Source organism: Salvelinus sp. IW2-2015, linkage group LG20, assembly GCF_002910315.2.
Source record: "Salvelinus sp. IW2-2015 linkage group LG20, ASM291031v2, whole genome shotgun sequence".
NCBI lineage: Eukaryota > Metazoa > Chordata > Actinopteri > Salmoniformes > Salmonidae > Salvelinus > Salvelinus sp. IW2-2015.
The window spans coordinates 4,130,212-4,151,159 of NC_036860.1; the positions used below are offsets into that span (position 1 = coordinate 4,130,212).

A 20,948-nucleotide genomic window follows, 5' to 3' on the forward strand; every position below is an offset into this window, starting at 1 on the left:
GTCCTGGTAAAACAAGACGTGCTGTAGGTAGTAATGTGTGATGAGCCATACTCTCATCTCCCTTGATGTCATCTACCAACATGGTGCCATTAAAAGCCACTTTTGTACTCCATTACACCTGCAATTGTTTTTAATTATCTGACTGCCCTAGATTTCAGCATTTTAATTAGCTTCATTGTTCTTTTTTTGGGGGAAGCGAACTTAAGGTTCACTTCCCCCAAAAACTGGTTGATCCAATGTTGTTTCCATGTCATTTCAACAAAAAGATTCAATGTGATGACTAATTTCACGTTGAACTTACGTAAGTTGACAACTCAACCAAAAGTAAATCAAAACTAGACGTTGAACTGACGTCTGTGCTCAGTGGGCTGCCTTTGTCTCAACATGCCTTGTGATCCCTATTGTGATTTGTCATATTTCTCAACTATATTATCAATGCACAAAGGAAGGTGATCCCACTAACCCAATATAGCATAAATGGTACTGTGCATATCAATGAAAACCCTTTGAGCATGTGCTAATTGGTCATTGGTAGTTCATCTACAAGCATGAGAGTAATTGATTTGATTTAATCTACATTATTCAAACATTAAGACCTGTAAGGATTTCCGGTAAATATCAGATAAATATCGAGGTTTACAGCGTTTGAGCTACTGTAATTTTGCTAGATTTCGTAGCTATTTTGATTTCCTTGTCATGCTTTATTATTGAGTGAACCAGCTGATTGAGGTGTTTGTGTTTTGTCAGGGCTCTAGCCCAGGTGATGCGCCAGCCTGGTCCAGGAGAACACTCAGAAGACATTGGAGTGCATGGACAGCACTATGACAACATGCAAGCCAACAGGGTACCTGCTAACAGTCTCCGTAAGTAGGCCTCTTCCATCCAATGTCTCATTTCATAGAGAATAGCCACTACAACAATAGTTTGATACACATTGGAAAGTACAACCAATGGTAAGATGCATAGTCTATTATGTGGAGCTCTGCAATGCATTGGGTATGGTCATGATTGAGATACAGAGATGGTATTAACAGGATGCCATCTGCAGAATCCTGAGGGTCTGACTGCTGTGATCAGACTAATGATGCACAATCTTTACCTCAGTACACACATACACACAATGTTTCAAACAGCCACCACCAGTAAACCTTATCACGCAAGAGAACGTTGACATTCAACGTTTTCATTTTCATCAATTCTATGCTGGAGTCCTATTGAATTGCCCATCAGTCTCCGATTGGTCTTTGTGGTTGTAGTGAGGCAGCTGTGAAATTCAAAAGGCTTATTCACCACCACCCTTTGCCTTCCTGGCTCGCCTGATTTAGCTGCTCCAGATAAGAGAGTTGTGAAAGAAGTCCATTTTGGAGAGTCCTGTGAGCTGCTGAAGCAATTAKTCACAGCCTCAGTAATCATTTAACACACTGGGATAATTATCATCATCAACCGCCGCTGACTAATAGTAGTATAAGGCTTTCGCTGCTCTCCATCTCTTACAACTTGGTCTTTCTTTCTCATCCCTCTCTTTTTAGTCTCTCTCAAACAGGCAGGCACACATCTATACACAGACCCGCAAGAATTCACTCACTCACTCACTCACTCACTCACTCACTCACTCACTCACTCACTCACTCACTCACTCACTCACTCACTCACTCACTCACTCACTCACTCTACTCACTCACGTCATTCACGTCAACTCACACATGGATGATGCAGGATGTTTTATTTTATTATGGATTTGCATGTCTCAGGCTGCAGTTGCAATCACACAGGCTAGGCTTTAGTCACTAATGGCAATGGACAGAACTTTCCCCATTTGCTTGTTTGGAAGTGTTTGTAATGATGCTGTCTGTTGTTGGAGAGAAGTAAAATGACATGTTACTTGTGGTAGTGCATTTTTCATGCTGAAAAGGAGTGTCAATGTTGACATGAAAACAAGCTGTTTGTTTGTGTGAGACGGACAAAATTGGACTTGGAGGATGATAATTGGAATATAGTTTATGTTGACGGCATAGCGGTATATGCAACAGTGTGTTTTTTTTGTTTTTGTCAAAACTGAAGTGGATGAAGGCAGCTCTGGTCAAGAGCCTCCACTTGATTCTTGAGTGTAAGCTGAATGTAGCTTCCACCGATAATTGAAGCTTGTAGCTTGTATTCGCGTGAAGTGCTGGCATATTCTCTCCCATCCTTGGGTAGGATTACCAAAGGATGGAGACCCAGTTCTGCAATCAGTGGGCTGCATGGACACACATTGGCATTGTCTCTCCTCACAGTATTGGGAAGGATCCATACGTTTTCACACAATAGCACTGTGGATTGGAGAGGGTAGATGAGTGGCGAGGTGGGTTCTGGGTAATCTCTTCCTTTGTCAGTGGCCCTCCTACCTCCTCCTAGCACAGCACTATATCTCTTAGTCTATCACAACAAGTTGAAGCAACAAGGACCTCTTCAATCTCCACTGTGTTGGCTCACAAAAGGGATGTGTAATTTAGTGTGACAGAGCTTTTCAGGTGTCCTTAGAAGGCCAGGGATTGGGTGAAAGCAGTGTGTGATTCCACTAGAATTCAACACACAGTTTTTTATTGGTTTGGCATAATGTGGGCATTATGGAATCAGAAGGAGCAGTTTGTCACCATTAAGGTGTGCGCTGTGTTGTAATAGAGGTAGTGTTGTTTAGTTATGCTAACTGGAACCCTTATTCAATAAAGTGGGATGACAGCACAGGTTTCTTAGAGCAGCTATTCACACTCATTCCCACACTGACTGTTCTRTTGTAAAAAGTCTCACAGGCAGAGCAGTGTCTTGCTGTTTCATGAGAAGATGTGACGGGTTATTGTATCAGTGTGAACAGCTTCACCCAGTGAGCTCCCTGTTGAAGATGTGGAGAGGCGCAGGGAGGTGTGTGAGGGGAGACACCCAGGTGTTGTGCTGTTAAAGAGCTGACTCCATCTCCATGCAGGCTGAGGGGTAATAACCCAGAGAGTGGGGTGTGTGACTGTGCTGGGAGCAGGGCCATTTCGTAGAGCACTGGGACTAAAAAAACCTTTACATTACTGAGGTTCTCCAGTCTGAAATGCCATTAAAGTGCTTAAAGTCGCAAGTGCTGAGTCTGACTGGTGGCAGGCACATACTCGCAGGCAGCAACACAGTGTGTGATTGTTTTGAATTAGGTAACCCACTGTGTGCAGCTTAGTAGACAGACATCAAGTCAGGAAATTGACAGGGCTTTTTATGGTAGCGTGGTACCTCAGCAAGAATAGTAAGAAACCTCAGCCACGAGACTAGAGAGCATAATCAGGGTTGCTATAGTGGTGTAAAWAAAAAAGAAAAGATACAATCAGAACAAGGGAAATAATTTAATTCAAATAGATTTTCAAATTTCCCTCATACAGCATCAATACAATCAGAATGGAATCAAACCCTTTGGGCTGAAGCGCCTGAAGAGTGTTATTCTGGTGAATGAATCTCATTATCACACATGTGAAGCAAGCACACTACGCTAGCAGAAGCTCTCACTTAGACAGGCTATTCCACTGGATGTGAATTATGCAGGGTATCTCATCTAGTCTGAGGCTTATGTCCATATATGTGACACCCCATGGCATGCATTGACTGCCAACGAGGACTGTCTGTGTGTGAACTGTGTCTTGTGAGAGAGTAGCACTCTGAAGAGGTGGCAGCACAAGTAATTAGGTTAATGTGAGGCTGCATGTGTTTGAGTATCATCTCCTCCTGGGTTTTCAATCTGATGTTATATTACACTGGACACTTGATGCACTGAGGGTTCAATTGAAAGAGACTCATTAGCATGGTGAAAGGCTTACTTGTGTCAATATCAAGGTATCATTAAAAATAGTAGTTTTTTTCTTGGCCTTTTTATCTGCATATTGTGCTTTTTTGTAATTGTACAATATGATTTTAAGCAACCCACTGGGCAAAAACGTGTTGATTCAACGTTGTTTCCAAGTCATTTCAACCCCAAAATTCAAATGTGATGACATTGAATCAACGTGGAAAACTGTTTGGATTTGCAAAAAGTCATCAACGAAAGGGAATTTAGTCTTTTTTTCACTTAACTTTGAAACTAAATCCAATGACAGGAGGACATTTTTGGTTGATTTCACGTTGAATTCAAGTTAGTCGATAACTCAACCAAATATAAATCGAAATTAGACGTTGCACTGATGTCTGTGCCCAGTGGGAAAGCTTTCTCCCATTGTTATGGTCGTAGACTTCAAGTTCATTCAAGTAATGAGGCCTTTGTTTCAAAGACCAATTTTGAAACCTTCATTAACCCTRGTCAGAACTTTAATTGATTATGAAAGAACTGTGTTAAAATTAGATCATGGCTATTCATTTTTTTCCAAGGGCTTTGACATTCACAATACAAAGTCCACTCTTTCATACAAGAAGAGTCCGTYGTTTCCGGTGCTTCAGATCATGCATGCTATACAGTGCTTTCAGAAAGTATTCATGCCCCTTGACATATTCCACATTTTGTTGTGTTACAGCCTAAATTCAAAATTGATTAAATAGATTTTTTTTCACCCAGACAATACCCCATAATGACGAACTGAAACATGTTTTTAGAAATTTTTGCAAATGTATTTAAAGTGAAATACAAAAATATCTAATTTACGTACAGTTGAAGTCGGAAGTTCACATACACTTAGGTCGGAGTCATTAAAACTAGTTTTTCAACCACTCCACAKATTTCTTGTAAACAAACTATAGTTTTGGCAAGTCAGTTAGGACATCTACTTTGTGCATGACACAAGTAATTTTCCAACAATTGTTTACAGACAGATTATTTCACTTATAACTAACTATATCACAATTTCCATTGGGTCAGAAGTTTACATACACTAAGTTGACTGTGCCTTTAAACAGCTTGGAAAATTCCAGAAAATGAAGTCATAGCTTTAGAAGCTTCTGATAGGCTAATTGACATCATTTGAGTCAATCGGAGGTGTACCTGTGAATGTATTTCAAGGCCTACCTTCAAACTCAGTACCTCTTTGTTGACATCATGGGAAAATCAAAAGAAATCAGCCAAGACCTCAGAAAAAAATGTGTAGACCTCCACAAGTCTGGTTCATCCTTGGGAGCAATTCCCAAATGCCTGAAGGTACCATGTTCATCTGTACAAACAATAGTACACAAGTATAAATACCATGGACCATGCAGCAGTCATACCGCTCAGGAAGGAGACGTGTTCTGTCTCCTAGAGATGAACATACTTTGGTGCGAAAGTGCAAATCAATCCCAGAACAACAGCAAAGGACCTTTTGAAGATGCTGGAGGAAACAGATACACAAGTATCTATATCCACAGTAAAACAGTCCTATAGACATAACCTGAAAGGCCGCTCAGCAAGGAAGAAGCCACTTCTCCAAAACCACCATAAAAAAGACAGACTACGGTTTGCAACTGCACATGGGGACAAAGATCGTACTTTTTGGAAAATGTCCTCTGGTCTGATGGAACAAAAAGAGAACTGTTTGGCCATAATGGCATCTTTATGTTTGGAGGAAAAAGGGGGAAGCTTGCAAGTCGAAGAACACCATCCCAACCGTGAAACACGGGGGTGGCAGCATCATGTTGTGGGTTGCTTTGCTGCAGGAGGGGTTGGTGCAGTTCACAAAATAGATGGCATCATGAGGCTGGAAAATTATGTGATATATTGAAACAACATCTCAAGACATCAGTCAGGAAGTAAAGCTGGTCCCACAAATGGGTCTTCCAAATGGACAATGACCTCAAGCATACTTCCATACTTCCGGGACAACAAAGTCAAGGATTTGGAGTGGCCATCACAAAGCCCTGACCTCAATCCTATAGAAAATTTGTGGGCAGAACTGAAAAAGCGTGTGCGAGCAAGGAGGCCTACAAACCTGACTCAGTTACACCAGCTCTGTCAGGAGGAATGGGCCAAAATTCACCCAACTTATTGTGGGAAGCTTGTGGAAGGCTACACAAAATGTTTGACCCAAGTGAAACAATTTAAAAACAATGCTACCAAATACTAATTGAGTGTATGTATTTGAGTGTATGACCCACTGGGAATGTGATGAAAGAAATAAAAGCTGAAATAAATCATTCTCTCTACTATTATTCTGACATTTCATATTCTTACAATAAAGTGGTGATCCTAACTGACCTAAGACAATMAATTTTTACTAGGATTAAATGTCAGGAATTGTGAAAAACTGAGTTTAAATGTATTTTTCTAAGSTGCATGTTAACTTCCAACTTCAACTGTAGGTATTCACACCCCTGACACAATACATGTTAGAATTTCCTTTGGCAGCGATTGCAGCTGTCAGTCTTTCTGGGTAAGTCTCTAAGAACGTTGCACACTAGGATTGTACAATATTTGCACATTATTCTTTTTAAAATTCTTCAAGCTCTGTCGAGTTGGTTGTTGATCATGGCTATACTGCAATTTTCAAGTCTTGCCATAGATTTTCAAGCCGATTAAAGAGACCTGACCTCACTCCAGACCTGACTGCCCTTGACCAGCACAAAAACATCCTGTGGCGGACTGCAATAGCATCGAATAGTCCCCACGATATGCAACTGTTCAGGGAAGTCAGGAACCAATATACACAGTCAGTCAGGAAAGCAAAGGCTAGCTTTTTCAAGCAGAAATTCGCATCCTGTAGCTCTAACTCCAGAAGGTTTTGGGACACTATAAAGTCCATGGAGAACAAGAGCACCTCCTCCCAGCTGCCCACTGCACTGAGGCTAGGTAACACGGTCACCACTGATAAATCCATGATAATCGAAAATTTCAATAAGCATTTCTCAACGGCTGGCCATGCCTTCCTCCTGGCTACTCCAACCCCGGCCAACAGCTCCGCCTCCCCCGCAGCTACTCGCCCAAGCCTCCCCAGCTTCTCCTTCACCCAAATCCAGACAGCAGATGTTCTGAAAGAGCTGCAAAACCTGGACCCGTACAAATCAGCTGGGCTAGACAATCTGGAACCTCTCTTTCTAAAACTATCCACCGCCATTGTTGCAACCCCTATTACCAGCCTGTTCAACTTCTCTTTTGTATCGTCCGAGATCCCTAAAGATTGGAAAGCTGCCGCGGTCATCCCCCTTTTCAAAGGGGGTGACACCCTAGACCCAAACTGTTACAGACCTATATCCATCCTGCCCTGCCTATCTAAAGTCTTCGAAAGCCAAGTTAATAAACAGATCACTGACCATTTCGAATCCCACCGTACCTTCTCCGCTGTGCAATCCGGCTTCCGAGCCGGTCACGGGTGCACTTCAGCCACGCTCAAGGTACGAAACGATATCATAACCGCCGTCGATAAAAGACAGTACTGTGCAGCCGTCTTCATCGACCTGGCCAAGGCTTTCGACTCTGTCAATCACCATATTCTTATCGGCAGACTCAATAGCCTTGGTTTTTCTGCRTCGCCTGACTGCCTCCCCTGGTTCACCAACTACTTTGCAGACAGAGTTCAGTGTGTCAAATCGGAGGGCATGTTGTCCGGACCTCTGGCAGTCTCTATGGGGGTACCACAGGGTTCAATTCTCGGGCCGACTCTTTTCTCTGTATATATCAATGATGTCGCTCTTGCAGCGGGGCGATTSRCTGATCCACCTCTACGCAGACGACACCATTATGTATACTTCTGGCCCTTCCTTGGACACCTAGCTAACTAACCTCCAAATGAGCTTCAATGCCATACAACACTCCTTCCATCGCCTCCAACTGCTCTTAAACGCTAGTAAAACCAAATGCATGCTTTTCAACCGTTCGCTGCCCGCACCCACCCGCCCGACTAGCATCACCACCCTGGATGGTTCCGACCTAGAATATGTGGACAACTATAAATACCTCGGTGTCTGGCTAGACTGTAAACTCTCCTTCCAGACTCATATTAAACATCTCCAATCCAAAATCAAATCTAGAATCGGCTTTCTATTTCGCAACATAGCCTCCTTCGCCAAAATTACCCTAGTAAAACTGACTATCCTACCGATCCTCGACTTAGGCGATGTCATCTACAAAATAGCTTCCAACACTCTACTCAGCAAACTGGATGCAGTCTATCACAGTGCCATCCGTTTTGTTACCAAATCACCTTATACCACGCACCACTGCGACCTGTATGCTCTAGTCAGCTGGCCCTCGCTACATATTCGTCGCCAGACCCACTGGCTCCAGGTCATCTATAAGTCTATGCTAGGTAAAGCTCCGCCTTATCTCAGTTCACTGGTAACGATAACAACACCCACCCGTAGCACACGTTCCAGCAGGTATATCTCACTGATCATCCCCAAAGCCAACACCTCATTTGGCCGCCTTTCCTTCCAGTTCTCTGCTGCCAGTGACTGGAACGAATTGCAAAAATCGCTGAAGTTGGAGACTTTTATTTCCCTCACCAACTTTAAACATGAACTATCTGAGCAGCTAACCGATCGCTGCAGCTGTACATAGTCCATCTGTAAATAGCCCACCCAATCTACCTACCTCATCCCCATACTGTTTTTATATTATTTACTTTTCTGCTCTTTTGCACACCAGTATCTCTACTTGCACATCATCATCTGCTCATTTATCACTCCAGTGTTAATCTGCTAAATTGTAATTATTCGCTCCTATGGCCTATTTATTTCCTACCTCCTCATGCCTTTTGCACACAATGTATATAGACTTTCTTTTTTCTACTGTGTCATTGACATGTTTATTGTGTTATTGGCTTGTTTATGGTTTACCCCATGTGTAACTCTGTGTTGTTGTCTGTGTCACACTGCTTTGCTTTATCTTGTACAGGTCGCAGTTGCAAATGAGAACTTGTTCTCAACTAGCCTACCTGGTTAAATAAAGGTGAAATTAAATTAAATTTAAAAAAGTCAAAACTGTAACTAGGCCACTCAGGAACATTCAATGTCATATTGGTAAGTAACTCCAGTGTATATTTGCCCTTGTGTTTTAGGTTATTGTCCTGCTGAAAGGTAKATTTGTCTCCCAGTGTCTTTTGGAAAGCAGACTGAACCAGGTTTTTCTCTAGGACTTTGCCCGTGCTTAGTTCTATTCCATTCATTTATTTTTAGCTCAAAAACCCCTTTGTCTTTACCGATTACAAGCATACCCATAACATAATGCAGCCTTTACCATGCTTGAAAATATGAAGAGTGGTACTCAGTGATGTGTTGGATTTTCCCCAAGCATAACACTTTGTATTCAGGACATAAAGTGCATTTTTGTGCCACATTTTTTGCAGTTTTACTTTAGCTCCTTAATGCGAACAGGATGCATGTTTTTGAATATTTGTATTCTGTACAGGCTTCCTTCTTTGTCATTTAGGTTAGCATCGTGGAGTAACTGAAATGTTGTTGATCCATTCTCAGTTTTCTCCTATCACAGCCATTAAACTCTGTTACTGTTATAAAGTCACACTTGGCATCATAGTGAAATCCCTGAGCGGTTTCTTTCCTCTTCGTCAACTGAGTTTGGAAGGACACCTGTATCTTTGTAGTGACTGGGTGTATTGATACACCATACAATGTGTAATATATCAAATCAAATATTAATTTAATCAATTTTAAATTCAGGCTGTAACACAATAAAACGTGGATACAGTGAACACTTTCTGAAGGCACTGTATATGGCTCAGGTGGTTTCCATTCTGATGCCCGTATGTCACATGATGGAACTAATACATATGGTGCCAATATGCATGACATCTCCATGGAAACGAAGGTATGACGACCAAGTGGCCTGTCCATGGATTTTTGCTGTTGTAGGTAAAATAGATAGGAGCAGAAAAGTGATTGTTGTTGAATTACACTAACTTAAGAGGCAGAATACATTATATCTGACTTTGAATTAATTTCCCCACAGTGGAAAAAGGACCTGATTATACACTTGCAGTTTGCAGTTCCACTGTCAACTCCTATAGGATTGTGCATGCCTGTATCCATGGCAATCTCACACAATTGTGCTGACACTGATTTCTTTCTGCCCCTTTCATCTTCAGACTGAGCTGATAAAAAAAGACTAATCTAGGGAAATTCCCCTGAGGAAAACTATACATATAGACATTTGAGGCACCCTTAAATATCATAATAATCATGCTTTGAGGGAAATACTAATAAGGAATGAACATTCCTAATAGGCAGCATAGTTCTTTGTTTTCAACACATCAACTGTAGAATAAGCATTTTCTTTGGTTAACGCTTCCACTTTCTCCTCTTACATCGAAACCCACCAAAGTAGAGTACGTAAATGTGTGTACAAGGTAGTATCTTTCAGAAAACAGCTGCCTGGTTGTCACAGGCATATAGTACCCTGAACATCAAGCCTACTGTACCTCAAGGTATGCCTACYAGATGAGTTTTCTCCTACAGCTGAAATTATTATTATTCACTTTAATGAATTCAGGCGTTCTTGGTGCTGCCATGACAGGCGAATAATTAATCATTCTTTAAACAGAGACCCCTTTTTTTCTTCCGTGCCCCCTCCTGGAATAATGATCCGTTCATTACCAGCCAGCCGACATGTTGACAGGTAGGTGATGGAAATTAGAGGTTCAGGAGCAGCTAGCGATGGGATGGGAGCTTCAGCACTGTGGCCTATGACTGCCTCACTGATGGGTCATAGTATAGCTATTAGTAAGCTACATTTAAACCTACAGCAAAATGTAATCAGAAAAAGATTAGCATGAATCCCTCCCTGTACAGTACATTAAAACAACATACCATGTTCAACAATGTATTTTAAAAGTAAGTTGTAGGTTTATCATATACCAGACTGCCAATCAGACCCCAATACCCTCATGTATGACCAATGATCACTTGTTCACTTGTTCTGATCATCCTCACACCACTCAGGATACTCTGCTTCCATGCTGGCTGGTGATTGGGAAATTACACAGAGGGCCTGTTGGGGGTTCTAACACATCCGATGTAATGTAATATTAATATTAATGTCCACTGAGAATGGTCACAGCTTCAAAGGGGGCTTTCTTCACTTACTCTTTAAAGAGGGTTCTTTGGTCATCTTTTCTTTGTTGGTAAGTGCTGACAAGTCCCTCTTAAGTGGAAAGTGTTTAAGTTTACTCCCAGCTAAATGATGAATATCTACATTTATAAACAGATTTAAATGTAGATGAAGCACAGCCCATGTTAGATCATGAGCAATATTAGTGCATCATTGGCATCATAGTATCCACGATCTACAATACCATAGGAAACACATCCCTCTGAAAAATATATTGCTGTTTTTGACCATACAATGCTTGTCATAGTGTTTGTAAACATTACTCTTTTGTAATTATTACTAGGTCAGCAAAGACAGAGGTAGTTCATGTCAACAGACGACCAGACGTTTCTTGTAACAAATGGACGCTTGGGAAAGAAATGGTCATTGTCAGAACAGAAACCCAAACAATCACAACCATGCATCTTACAGCCTCAAAACCACCAGACCTTATTAGTCCAGGAGCAGCACTTGTGAGTCAGGAGCCAGCACTTTGAGTTCAAGCAGCACCTTGAGTTCAGGAGCAGCACCTTGAGTTCAGGAGTAGCACCTTGAGTTCAGGAGCAGCACCTTGAGTTCAGGAGCAGCACCTGAGTTCAGGAGTAGCACCTTGAGTTTCAGGAGCAGCACCTTGAGTTCAGGAGCAGCACCTTGAGTTCAGAGCAGGCACCTTGAGTTCAGGAGCAGCACCTTGAGTTCAGGAGCAGCACCTTGAGTTCAGGAGTAGCACCTTGAGTTCAGGAGCAGCACCTTGAGTTCAGGAGCAGCACCTTGAGTTCAGGAGCAGGCACTTTGATTCGGAGCAGCATAGTAATACCCAGTCAACGTTCAGTCATTGTAGTACACTAGCATTAAATCTCTACTGGGTCTGGTAGTTCTCTCTTTGTAGATAATGCCTCAGTTGTACAACAACATACCTCCCATGTTATTTASATTTTCATGCCAGGTTTGCATCTGGTTGCAACAAAATGGGTTGTGCTCTGTGTTCGACCACAGGGAAATCTATCACCGCCACTGTCGTTTTGATGTATTTGAGGACATCAAGGTATGGCTTTCATACGCACACACACACACACACATTAGGATCTAATTTTGTCAACTGGACATGAGAGGTAAATAATTGCACCGACAGGAACAGCAGCACTAGCTATGTGACTGAGCCCTCTTCAGTTGGTTGGTAAGCGTTCAGGAGATTAATCCCCTTGTTCAGCTGCAGTAGTATGTGAGATTCAGGAAAACGGGGCAGCACAGATGGATTTATAACATTAGATCAACTAGCTAGAACGGACAGATATTACAATAGAACAACAAAGCCTGTTAGCATACAAAGCATACAAAGTGTCCTTTCTCCCAATCATCAGAAAAAGCCTTCAGAAACACTTTACAAAATCCTGTACCCTGTATACAGAATATAGTCTGCTATATCTCTGAGATTATAGCCTTGACAATACATTGTCAGGAGACAATGCTTTGTGCTTCCTTCCCATATCTTATGTGTTGAGGACTGTAGTTATTTTGACTGCACAACAGCTCCACTAAAATGGTTATTTTCTCCCTGGCGTTTTGCTTCTGTRTCTTTGACTCACTTCTGGGCAGGGGGTAGAGTGGTGTGTCTATAGGGCCTGTTCCCCTCCTCGTCCTCTAGCCATGTCTGGCACTGCCAAGTGTACCCATGCCAGGGCTGCCTCCCTAGGATGGATACTGCCTCTATGGCAGGGGTTGTGGGTTTCTGGTTGGCACTGAGTGAAATGGTCCAGAGGGAGTTCTCACACGTGTCAGCGTCACAGATGACCCAATCCTCTCAGACAGACAGGGCTTTGTTCTAGTTCCCTCTCCTCTCCTCTTGTTGCCTCTCCTCTGGGTGGGTGGCTGGCTGGCGGCTAGGCTACACTCAACTTCTGTCCTGTGTGCTGCTGGGGCCATCTTGGCCACACACACTGTCCTGTCCCTCTCCTCCAGGCCTGCCTGTGTGAGCAAGGGGCACCTGTGGCCACTTGGCCTCTTTTCTCTCTAGGCAGCCAGCCGAAGAGAAGAAAGTTCTCCCTTGCTGCCAACACATACGGCCGGACGGTCTGGCAGGCCCTTCCCCACAAGACAGTGTCACAGGAAACTGTATTTAAATGGGTTACTACTACCTACAATGATGAATGGAAAACGGTTACACAACATCACCTTTATTTCCAGTTACATGCCTGTTTTTTAACAGMACATTTTGTATCTCCTCTTCCTTTTCATATCTGCCTTGTTGAATGGTTTTAGACAAAAGAATGCTGTGATCATTTTGAGACACTTTCGTTAAGCTTCCGCCTAAGGGCCAAACCTCCTTTAAAAGTACTGGTGCTGCATACCAAAACTGTAGTTCTATATCTTTGTTGGTACCTGACATGAATGATAACACCTTGTCAAGCTCGCAGGCTGAGAAGAGAAGCTTGATACAACAAGGTTGAAAAGTGAGATGAGGGTTTACTCCAACTAATGGAATACAAATGAAGTTCTCTCTTGTCTAAACTAATTTATTTAATGTACCATAAGTAGCACATGGCAATATGCAAGCACTTGGATGAGCAGATAGTGATTAGCTTTTGCATTGCWTTGCTATTATTTATTTTGTAGAAGTCACATTTGTGTCTGTACTATAGATGAATGAAACGCACGTTTCRATGCATGGACAACTTTGACCCAACTGGTGGCATGGAGATTAGCATTATCACAAATAGTGCACACAAACCCACCATCACGCATGGTTTTAAGTAGTTCACCCAGACCACAGCACATACATCTTAATGCACAAAATAGTGAATATGTTTTATCTATATTTAATGTACCTTTTGCAAATCGTTARTCTGTGCTTGTATTGTTACCTAACTGTTTACTGAATTATCCATTCATAAAGCACATGCAATGGTGTCACTGTAATTAATAAGTTTGACAAAATAATTGTGTTGTCCATCCAATATACTCTTAGCATAGGGGAACGTCAATTTCATTCAGTAATACAAAAAGACAAAGCTTATACATTAGATTTACATAGTGCCGGCATATAAATTCATTAAATGTTAATTTCATGCAGGCTTTTTGTGAGCGCAGCAGAGCCTGTTCTCCCTCYGCAGATAAATAATGGGAGTATGAACTGTTACTCATGTGGGTGTTGCCAACTGGTTAATGTATGAACTATGGAGACAGGCCATTGTAAGTTGGAGATTCCATTACTTAGTTGGCGTAGTCAAACTTGCCTCTGGAGAGAAACCTGTTCACCTAGTTTGCCAATCAAGCCATAAACATCAACATTTACAAAGTGAAGTGTCGCCCTCAATAACACTCCGAGTCTGGAAGCGTAGGCTACATTTCAGAGGTGAGCTGATGAATGCGTATGATTTTAAGGTAATGGAAGCAGGTAGAGCACAGAGAAGGAGTGAACAATGCTCTGAGAGAGGAGAAGAGAGGAGGCGTTATTGATTCTTCTGCTGCTTTTATCTCACAGTGAGCTCTACCTGTCAGATTGGATTACGCAGACAATGGCTTTCCTCAGTCTGTAGGAATTCAGAGACATACTGTTTCTATGCCATCATCTGCACCCAGATCGGTTATGTTCCATCACTGCATATGCCTATTTTATGTAAATTACATCTGAGGAAATTCAACCTATTAAATGACCTGTCAAGTCATGATTTACCCTGGTGAGTCAAATGTTTTTCTCATCAATCTTCAAGACCTGGCTATTAATCTCTCAGCTTGTCCAACCTTTATGAGTATAAAGAAGAAAAGCCAGGGGCTAGACACACATTTACATGGAATATAGACTTCTTCCATCAGGGCAATAAGAGTGACTGACTGACTTTCTTCTTGCGCACTGTCTAATACCCTGTAAATCCGTCTAGCAGGGGTAGGTTTCTGCGAGAGGCTCAATGTTAAATGTCACACTGACTATTCTAGACAAATTAATTTGTGAAAATCCACATCAAATACGGACAAACTGTGCAAAGTATTGAAATCACATTCCTTGCAGTAGGTATATTGGAAGTATGCATATACTGTATTAGGTTATTTTCTGTACATGCTTATTGAATCTGAAATATTTCAATGCAACAAAGCAATGCCAAAACATCTGATGAAACTACAAGCGTGCATCAAATATTATGAAGTATTGCTAATAAATTATACAGTACATGTTATTGGAGGTCTTAGGACTAATCTTTCTGCAGACTTTCACTCCCCAATTGGAAATAACCTGTGAATGAGTGTCCTTCCCATTGTACCATCTATCCCTTTGGGGCATCCAGCTCCCAAAATARACTCTTGCATTTTTTATGAGTTCTTGGAAGGTATCTGTGTCTGTAGTGTTGATTCACTTACTCCTGCAACAACCTTTGAGTCTTTAACCTTACAAAAGTTATCACAAATGGACCACTTTTTACCAGTGGCAGACAGATGGAAAGTGAACTGAAGTGAAGAGGACCAATGTCTGGCAGATGAAATGGGATTTTATCCGTTGTACACAGACAATGGATGGACAGATGTATTACTCCTTAAATTAGCTGCTCAATGCCAAAGTAACAGCTTGTACTTCAGATTTCCAGAGGTGGGGTAATTTCAGAGAACAATGATTCTTGAAAACCACTCATTGTTTTCACCTAGTCACAGAGCCATACCTGACCCGCTATTAGCAGGTGTAGTGAAAGAGTTGTAAAGCTTCCCTGTATATGTATTTTAATGAGACAACACTGATCATTTCATGGTCCTTTACAAAGTAATTAGCACAGCACAGAAACATCTATTTGACCGGTGGGAAATTAGCTTCTAATTAGCCTATTTTACTATTATTATATTTTTTATTATCATGGAGAGGCTGCTCCATGGCATAGTGGACTCTGAACAGCTAAAAGTTGATACTTGTTAAAAAAGTTAGAATGTTAAACTTGTACCATCTTTTATTTTTCAGTGGCAGAGGAGAGTACAGTAGTCATTTTGAAGTGGTGCTGACAGTTGTTTCATGTTTGGTTCACGCCTCCTGTCCCTGACCTTATTCTCCCACTGCCCTCCTCCCACTTTTTAACTCTTGCTACACTATCCTCTTTCATATTAATTGGACTTGCTAAGGAAAATAAACACCTTCCCTATTCTCCATTCAAAAGCATTTTCTCCTCTCTTTAAAGTATATTGTAGTTCTGTGCAATGGTCTCTTCCTCTTTAAACCCTCGTCTTTTTCCACAGAAAACACTGGAACGTTTCAACAATCATCATTCATTCATGCTGGGGTCCCTCCAGACCTCTGTTGAATGCTCTCCTCCCCTGTTGTTCCTGAACCGTCTCCTGTTGGAGCGTATCTATTGGGACCACTGTGCAGCAGGGGGAATATGTTTCCAGGAGGCAGTGTAGTATTTCATAAGAATTTCCAAAGTTTCTGATTATCATAGTCAGTAGCCCTCAGGGAACCTTTAGGTCCAAATCTGGTGGGCAAGTTGCTAGGGTAGTTTCTATGAACTTTTCCCATTCTTCATATTTATTCCCCTGTGGATGAGCATGAAAATAAACACAAAGGATCAACTTCATAATTTATTTTTAGTAAAACAAAAGTTGATTTTGAACTGCAATTTTTTTGCTGTTGATGCTGTATTTTTCTGGGGATACGATGATTTCAAGCCATCCATTCCTACATTTTGGTTCTGAACTTCTGAAAGATCATGCAACTTTTCTTATCATGAAACATATTTTTCTTTCCTCTCCAACCAAAATTGATTAATGCACCTGCTGTTGGCTAAAGCACTCTTGGCCCGGCTGTCAGACTAGTCAGACTAGACATCTTTGCTTACGTCGCTGCTGCCTTCAGCCTTTCGGACCTGTAGATCCAGCGATGATTGTGTTCATCATCTGGAGAAGAGAAACCTTCCAGTGGCTGCTGCTGAGTCATGAGCAAGGAAGCATGCGTAACTAAAGCTGGCATATTCATTAAGTAACTGTCTGGGAAAAATAGACTAGAATCCAATCAAATCGCCTGCCAGCCGGGAAGACGAGGAGAACAAAAGCTCTGGTGACATTTCAGCGATAGCTGACATCTCTTCCCTGACGAATGGTCATTGCTACCAAGACCCTGTTTCAAATCAGAACATCTATTTCAGTCCACTTGGCATCAGTCTTTTCACAGACAGACAGAACCATTTTAGCCATGATTTGATTATCTTTTTATCCATTTTCTTCACGGCTCATTGTCCACTGTCCAAAGCAGATGATAGTGTTCAGCTAAACGTGCAAATGCAAATGTATTTAGTACATTAGTTGTGGAGCTAATTAGAATGGAATATTGTGTACTAGTTGCAGCACTGACAAACAGGGTTCCACGTCCACTGACCTCCTTATCGACTAACTAACATGAGACCGAGCGAAAGAGGCTCTTTGCTTTTCACACTGTGGTGTGTGTGCCTGATTAGATGTTGCATGGCAACAATAAAATGAGGTATTATAATGCAACAGATCTTACAGATAAGACATTTTATTTGACTTAACCTGTATTTTATCATCACAATCATTACAAACATTGATGTTGACCACTCAGTGATCGTCATGTCTGTATTCTCCCCTCATACCATCAGCGCAGCAGAGAGATGTATGTGTACAGTAGCATACAGTTAAAACAAGATGTGAGTCCTATTATGCAAGCTGCTTGGTAAGATTTGGGGCATAAGTAATGGGGATTGTATGTCCTTTCACCTTTTATCCTCCCTTTGGCAATCTACTGAAGTGTAAACTTGCCAGAGAAATCTGCTCTCAGAACATGTTGACCTGTTGACTTGCAAAAGAGTCGTTAAGTTGTTAATTGGCCTCAGTGTGCCTCCGCAAATATGCCGTTAATCACAGCCAGTTATTATGTGTAACATACAAGTTGACAGCCTGTTTTGATCATCATGATTGGGGACGCAAAGGAGGATGGTCACACTGTAGATATGATTGAATTCTGGCCATAATTATTGTTAAGTACGATATAATGTGATACTATTATACAGCTTTTATCATAGGCACTACTGTATGTTGTTATTGTGGAACCTAGAGCATTGATACTAATTGAGTACTGCGCCTGCGCCTGAACACACTGTGCTTGAACTTGAGTTTGAACGAGAAAGTCGTGTCAACGCTATCTCTGTTTCAAGTATCATTTATTACTGTTTGTGTCGTAGTAAGAACACAACAGTTCTATATTCAAAAAGCATTCACACTGGAGTAAATGTTGCCAGGTCTTCTACTACTGAACGTTCACATCTGTGAGATGAGTAATGAACTGGCGGTTCTCACCTCCATTTTCTAAAGCAGACGTTTATAGTTCTTCATTTAATCTCAGTCTCAAAAAGGTACAGTCAAGGTAACTCCTTTTCATGTACTCTTTTTAATGAAGACTTGTTCACTAGAAATAATATCTGAATGACCTTTGTCTATTGACCAATCATAATAATAGTAAACAGTTACTTAATATTGCTTTTATATTACGCAGTTACTTATTGATGGTGCTGTGAAAATCAAAAAGATTGTAGACTTGAATGAATATCTAATGTAGAACAGGGCCCATAAGAAGTCAGATCATTATTTTCCATTTTTCTAACAGATGATATTTATAATTTGTAGTCGCCTTCAAATGAATCCAGACCTTCAAGCAGTTATATTTTACTTGTTGAATATGTGGTCATACATAGGAAGCTATTGTTACTAACAGCATTTCGTGCCATAGTTTCAATCTGCTGCTCAACAGATTGCTTGTACTTTGAAAACTCATTATTGTTCTCAACATGCCCAAGCAGCAGTTTATGGGCACTTACAATGTCTACTACAATGACTCTACTCTCTCAAGGTCCTGGTATTGTTCCTCACAGTGGGCTGTGGACATCAGTAATGGAAGAGACTTATGTTTACATGTGCAACATGAATACAGATACAACAACAACATGGGCTGAATGGATGTACAGTATTACCTTGACCAATCAGTAACTGCTACAGCCAAACTGGCGGAATGCATTTTATYSAACTCTGCTATTACACACAATATCAATATTGAGCTATTAGTTAACTTTARMTTATTGATWTTRTACTGRAGATAGCTACTGTAGTATMGCTGGKGTTATTAAGGTGGCATTCACCGTCCRCCAAACTGKCACCTGGGRGTGGGTGCAGTCTGCTGTCTCCTGACCTCCTTTGGGTCCTGCGGGGCCAGTTGAAAATGATGCCCACAACATCTGGTTGCTCTGCCATGCCAGCAGGCAGGSGGCCAGTCAATTTGCCATGGTTCCATGCACTCCTCAATTAAGCAGATGTCTGCATGCTGGATGCTGGATTAGTACCATCTTATAAAGAGCAGTCATCACACTCTCTCTCTCCAGCTGAGTCCCCAGGGAAGGCCAACCAGCACGGGGTGCAATGTTACCAAGGATCTGAAGCAATTACCTCTGTCCATTCTTATCCATCTGTCAAATTGATTCCGATCAGACCTATTGAGAGACATATCAGCTGGGGGCTGAGCTACGCTGCTGTTGGTTTTGGCTGAGGCTTGTTTGGAGGAAACCAAAGAGATTCAATTGGGAGAGGATTAGCACAGTGAGCTGGCTAGAGGAGCCATCTAGCTTGGAGCGATGGACAGTTAATGATTTGTATCCCAGGGCTAACATGAAGAGACTATAACAATTGTGTTGGCAGGTCAATGAGATAGTGTAAGCTGCCTATGTGGGGTCTATCAGGTCTCGACTTCCACAGCTTTCCTGGGAGACACCAGCTCTTACATCTCACCACTGACAGGACTGACATCTCATGCAGCCAAATTATCTAGTGGCCTCAAGGGTGGAATGTTATTAATATTTTTCATAATTTCAAAATCTATAAAAAAATAAAAGAATTTAAACATATCTACTTTGAAACCTCACTCACATGGCTATGGGCTTAAAAAAATTAAACACCTGTACCATGTCAGATTTAGTTGAAATGTATTACATTTTGAGTTTGCATCCCAATATTACACTTTATATACATTACATAAGACCATTTCAGATAGAAACACCGGATTTTCGGTGACTTAAGACTACCAAGAAACACTGTGTGACCCTGATTTAGCCCACTGCAGTAAAATGTAAAAAATATTGCCTCACTTAAGTGGGAAAACAATAAAACAGTGCATAATCGAATTTGCTAACTTCTAAATACATTGTAGCATTTATATGGGCCCATAATCTCAATCACTCAGATGGAACATCAATATTTAATGACATTTTTTACTTTTTCTGCCAGACTGACACCTCTCTCTCTGCCATCTTTCTCTTTCTCTCCCTKCAGAGGCTAACCAGATGAACAGTGTGGGTCCAGGATCATCACTAATGCCAGGCTTAGGGTCTCCTCCCCACCCTTACCCTTCCATGGGACAGATCACTAGCCCCTATGAGCAACAGCAACCTGGGAAAGAGCTCAATAAGTACGCCTCCCTCAAGGCTGTCGGTAAGAGACACAGTTATTACTCATTCTAAGATATGTGGATATGGGGATATAGGAATAAGCGCTGAGCTGCTTCTCTGATTAACTTCACAATCAAAATAGCTAATCAGATTTCATCAGCTAATCAAAAGGGGTAATATGTAATTTAATTATAATTTCAAATCTAACGAAATGCATATATTTCACAGTACAATATACAGTGGGGCAAAAAAGTAGTTTTTAGTCAGCCACCAATTGTGCAAGTTCTCCCACTTAAAAAAGATGAGAGAGGCCTGTAATTCCATCATAGGTACACTTCAACTATGACAGACAAAATGAGAAAACAAATCCAGAAAATCACATTGTAGGATTTTTTATGAATTTATTTGCAAATTTATGGTGGAAAATAAGTATTTGGTCAATAACAAAAGTTTATCTCAATACTTTTTATATACCCTTTGTTGGCATGACAGAGGTCAAATGTGTTTTGTAAGTCTTCACAAGGTTT

At 41.3% G+C, this 20,948-nt stretch overlaps 1 protein-coding gene across 1 annotated transcript in view; it reads left to right on the forward strand.

Annotated features, from left to right (window-relative positions):
• Positions 1 to 20,948, forward strand: part of LOC111981275 (protein shisa-9B-like) — a 68,633-nt gene that overhangs the window by 1,736 nt on the left and 45,949 nt on the right. The window contains exons 2-3 of the mRNA XM_070449224.1: positions 748 to 863; positions 20,306 to 20,464. Of these exons, the coding sequence (XP_070305325.1) occupies positions 748 to 863; positions 20,306 to 20,464 (275 nt within the window). The remainder of the gene's footprint in view (positions 1 to 747; positions 864 to 20,305; positions 20,465 to 20,948) is intronic.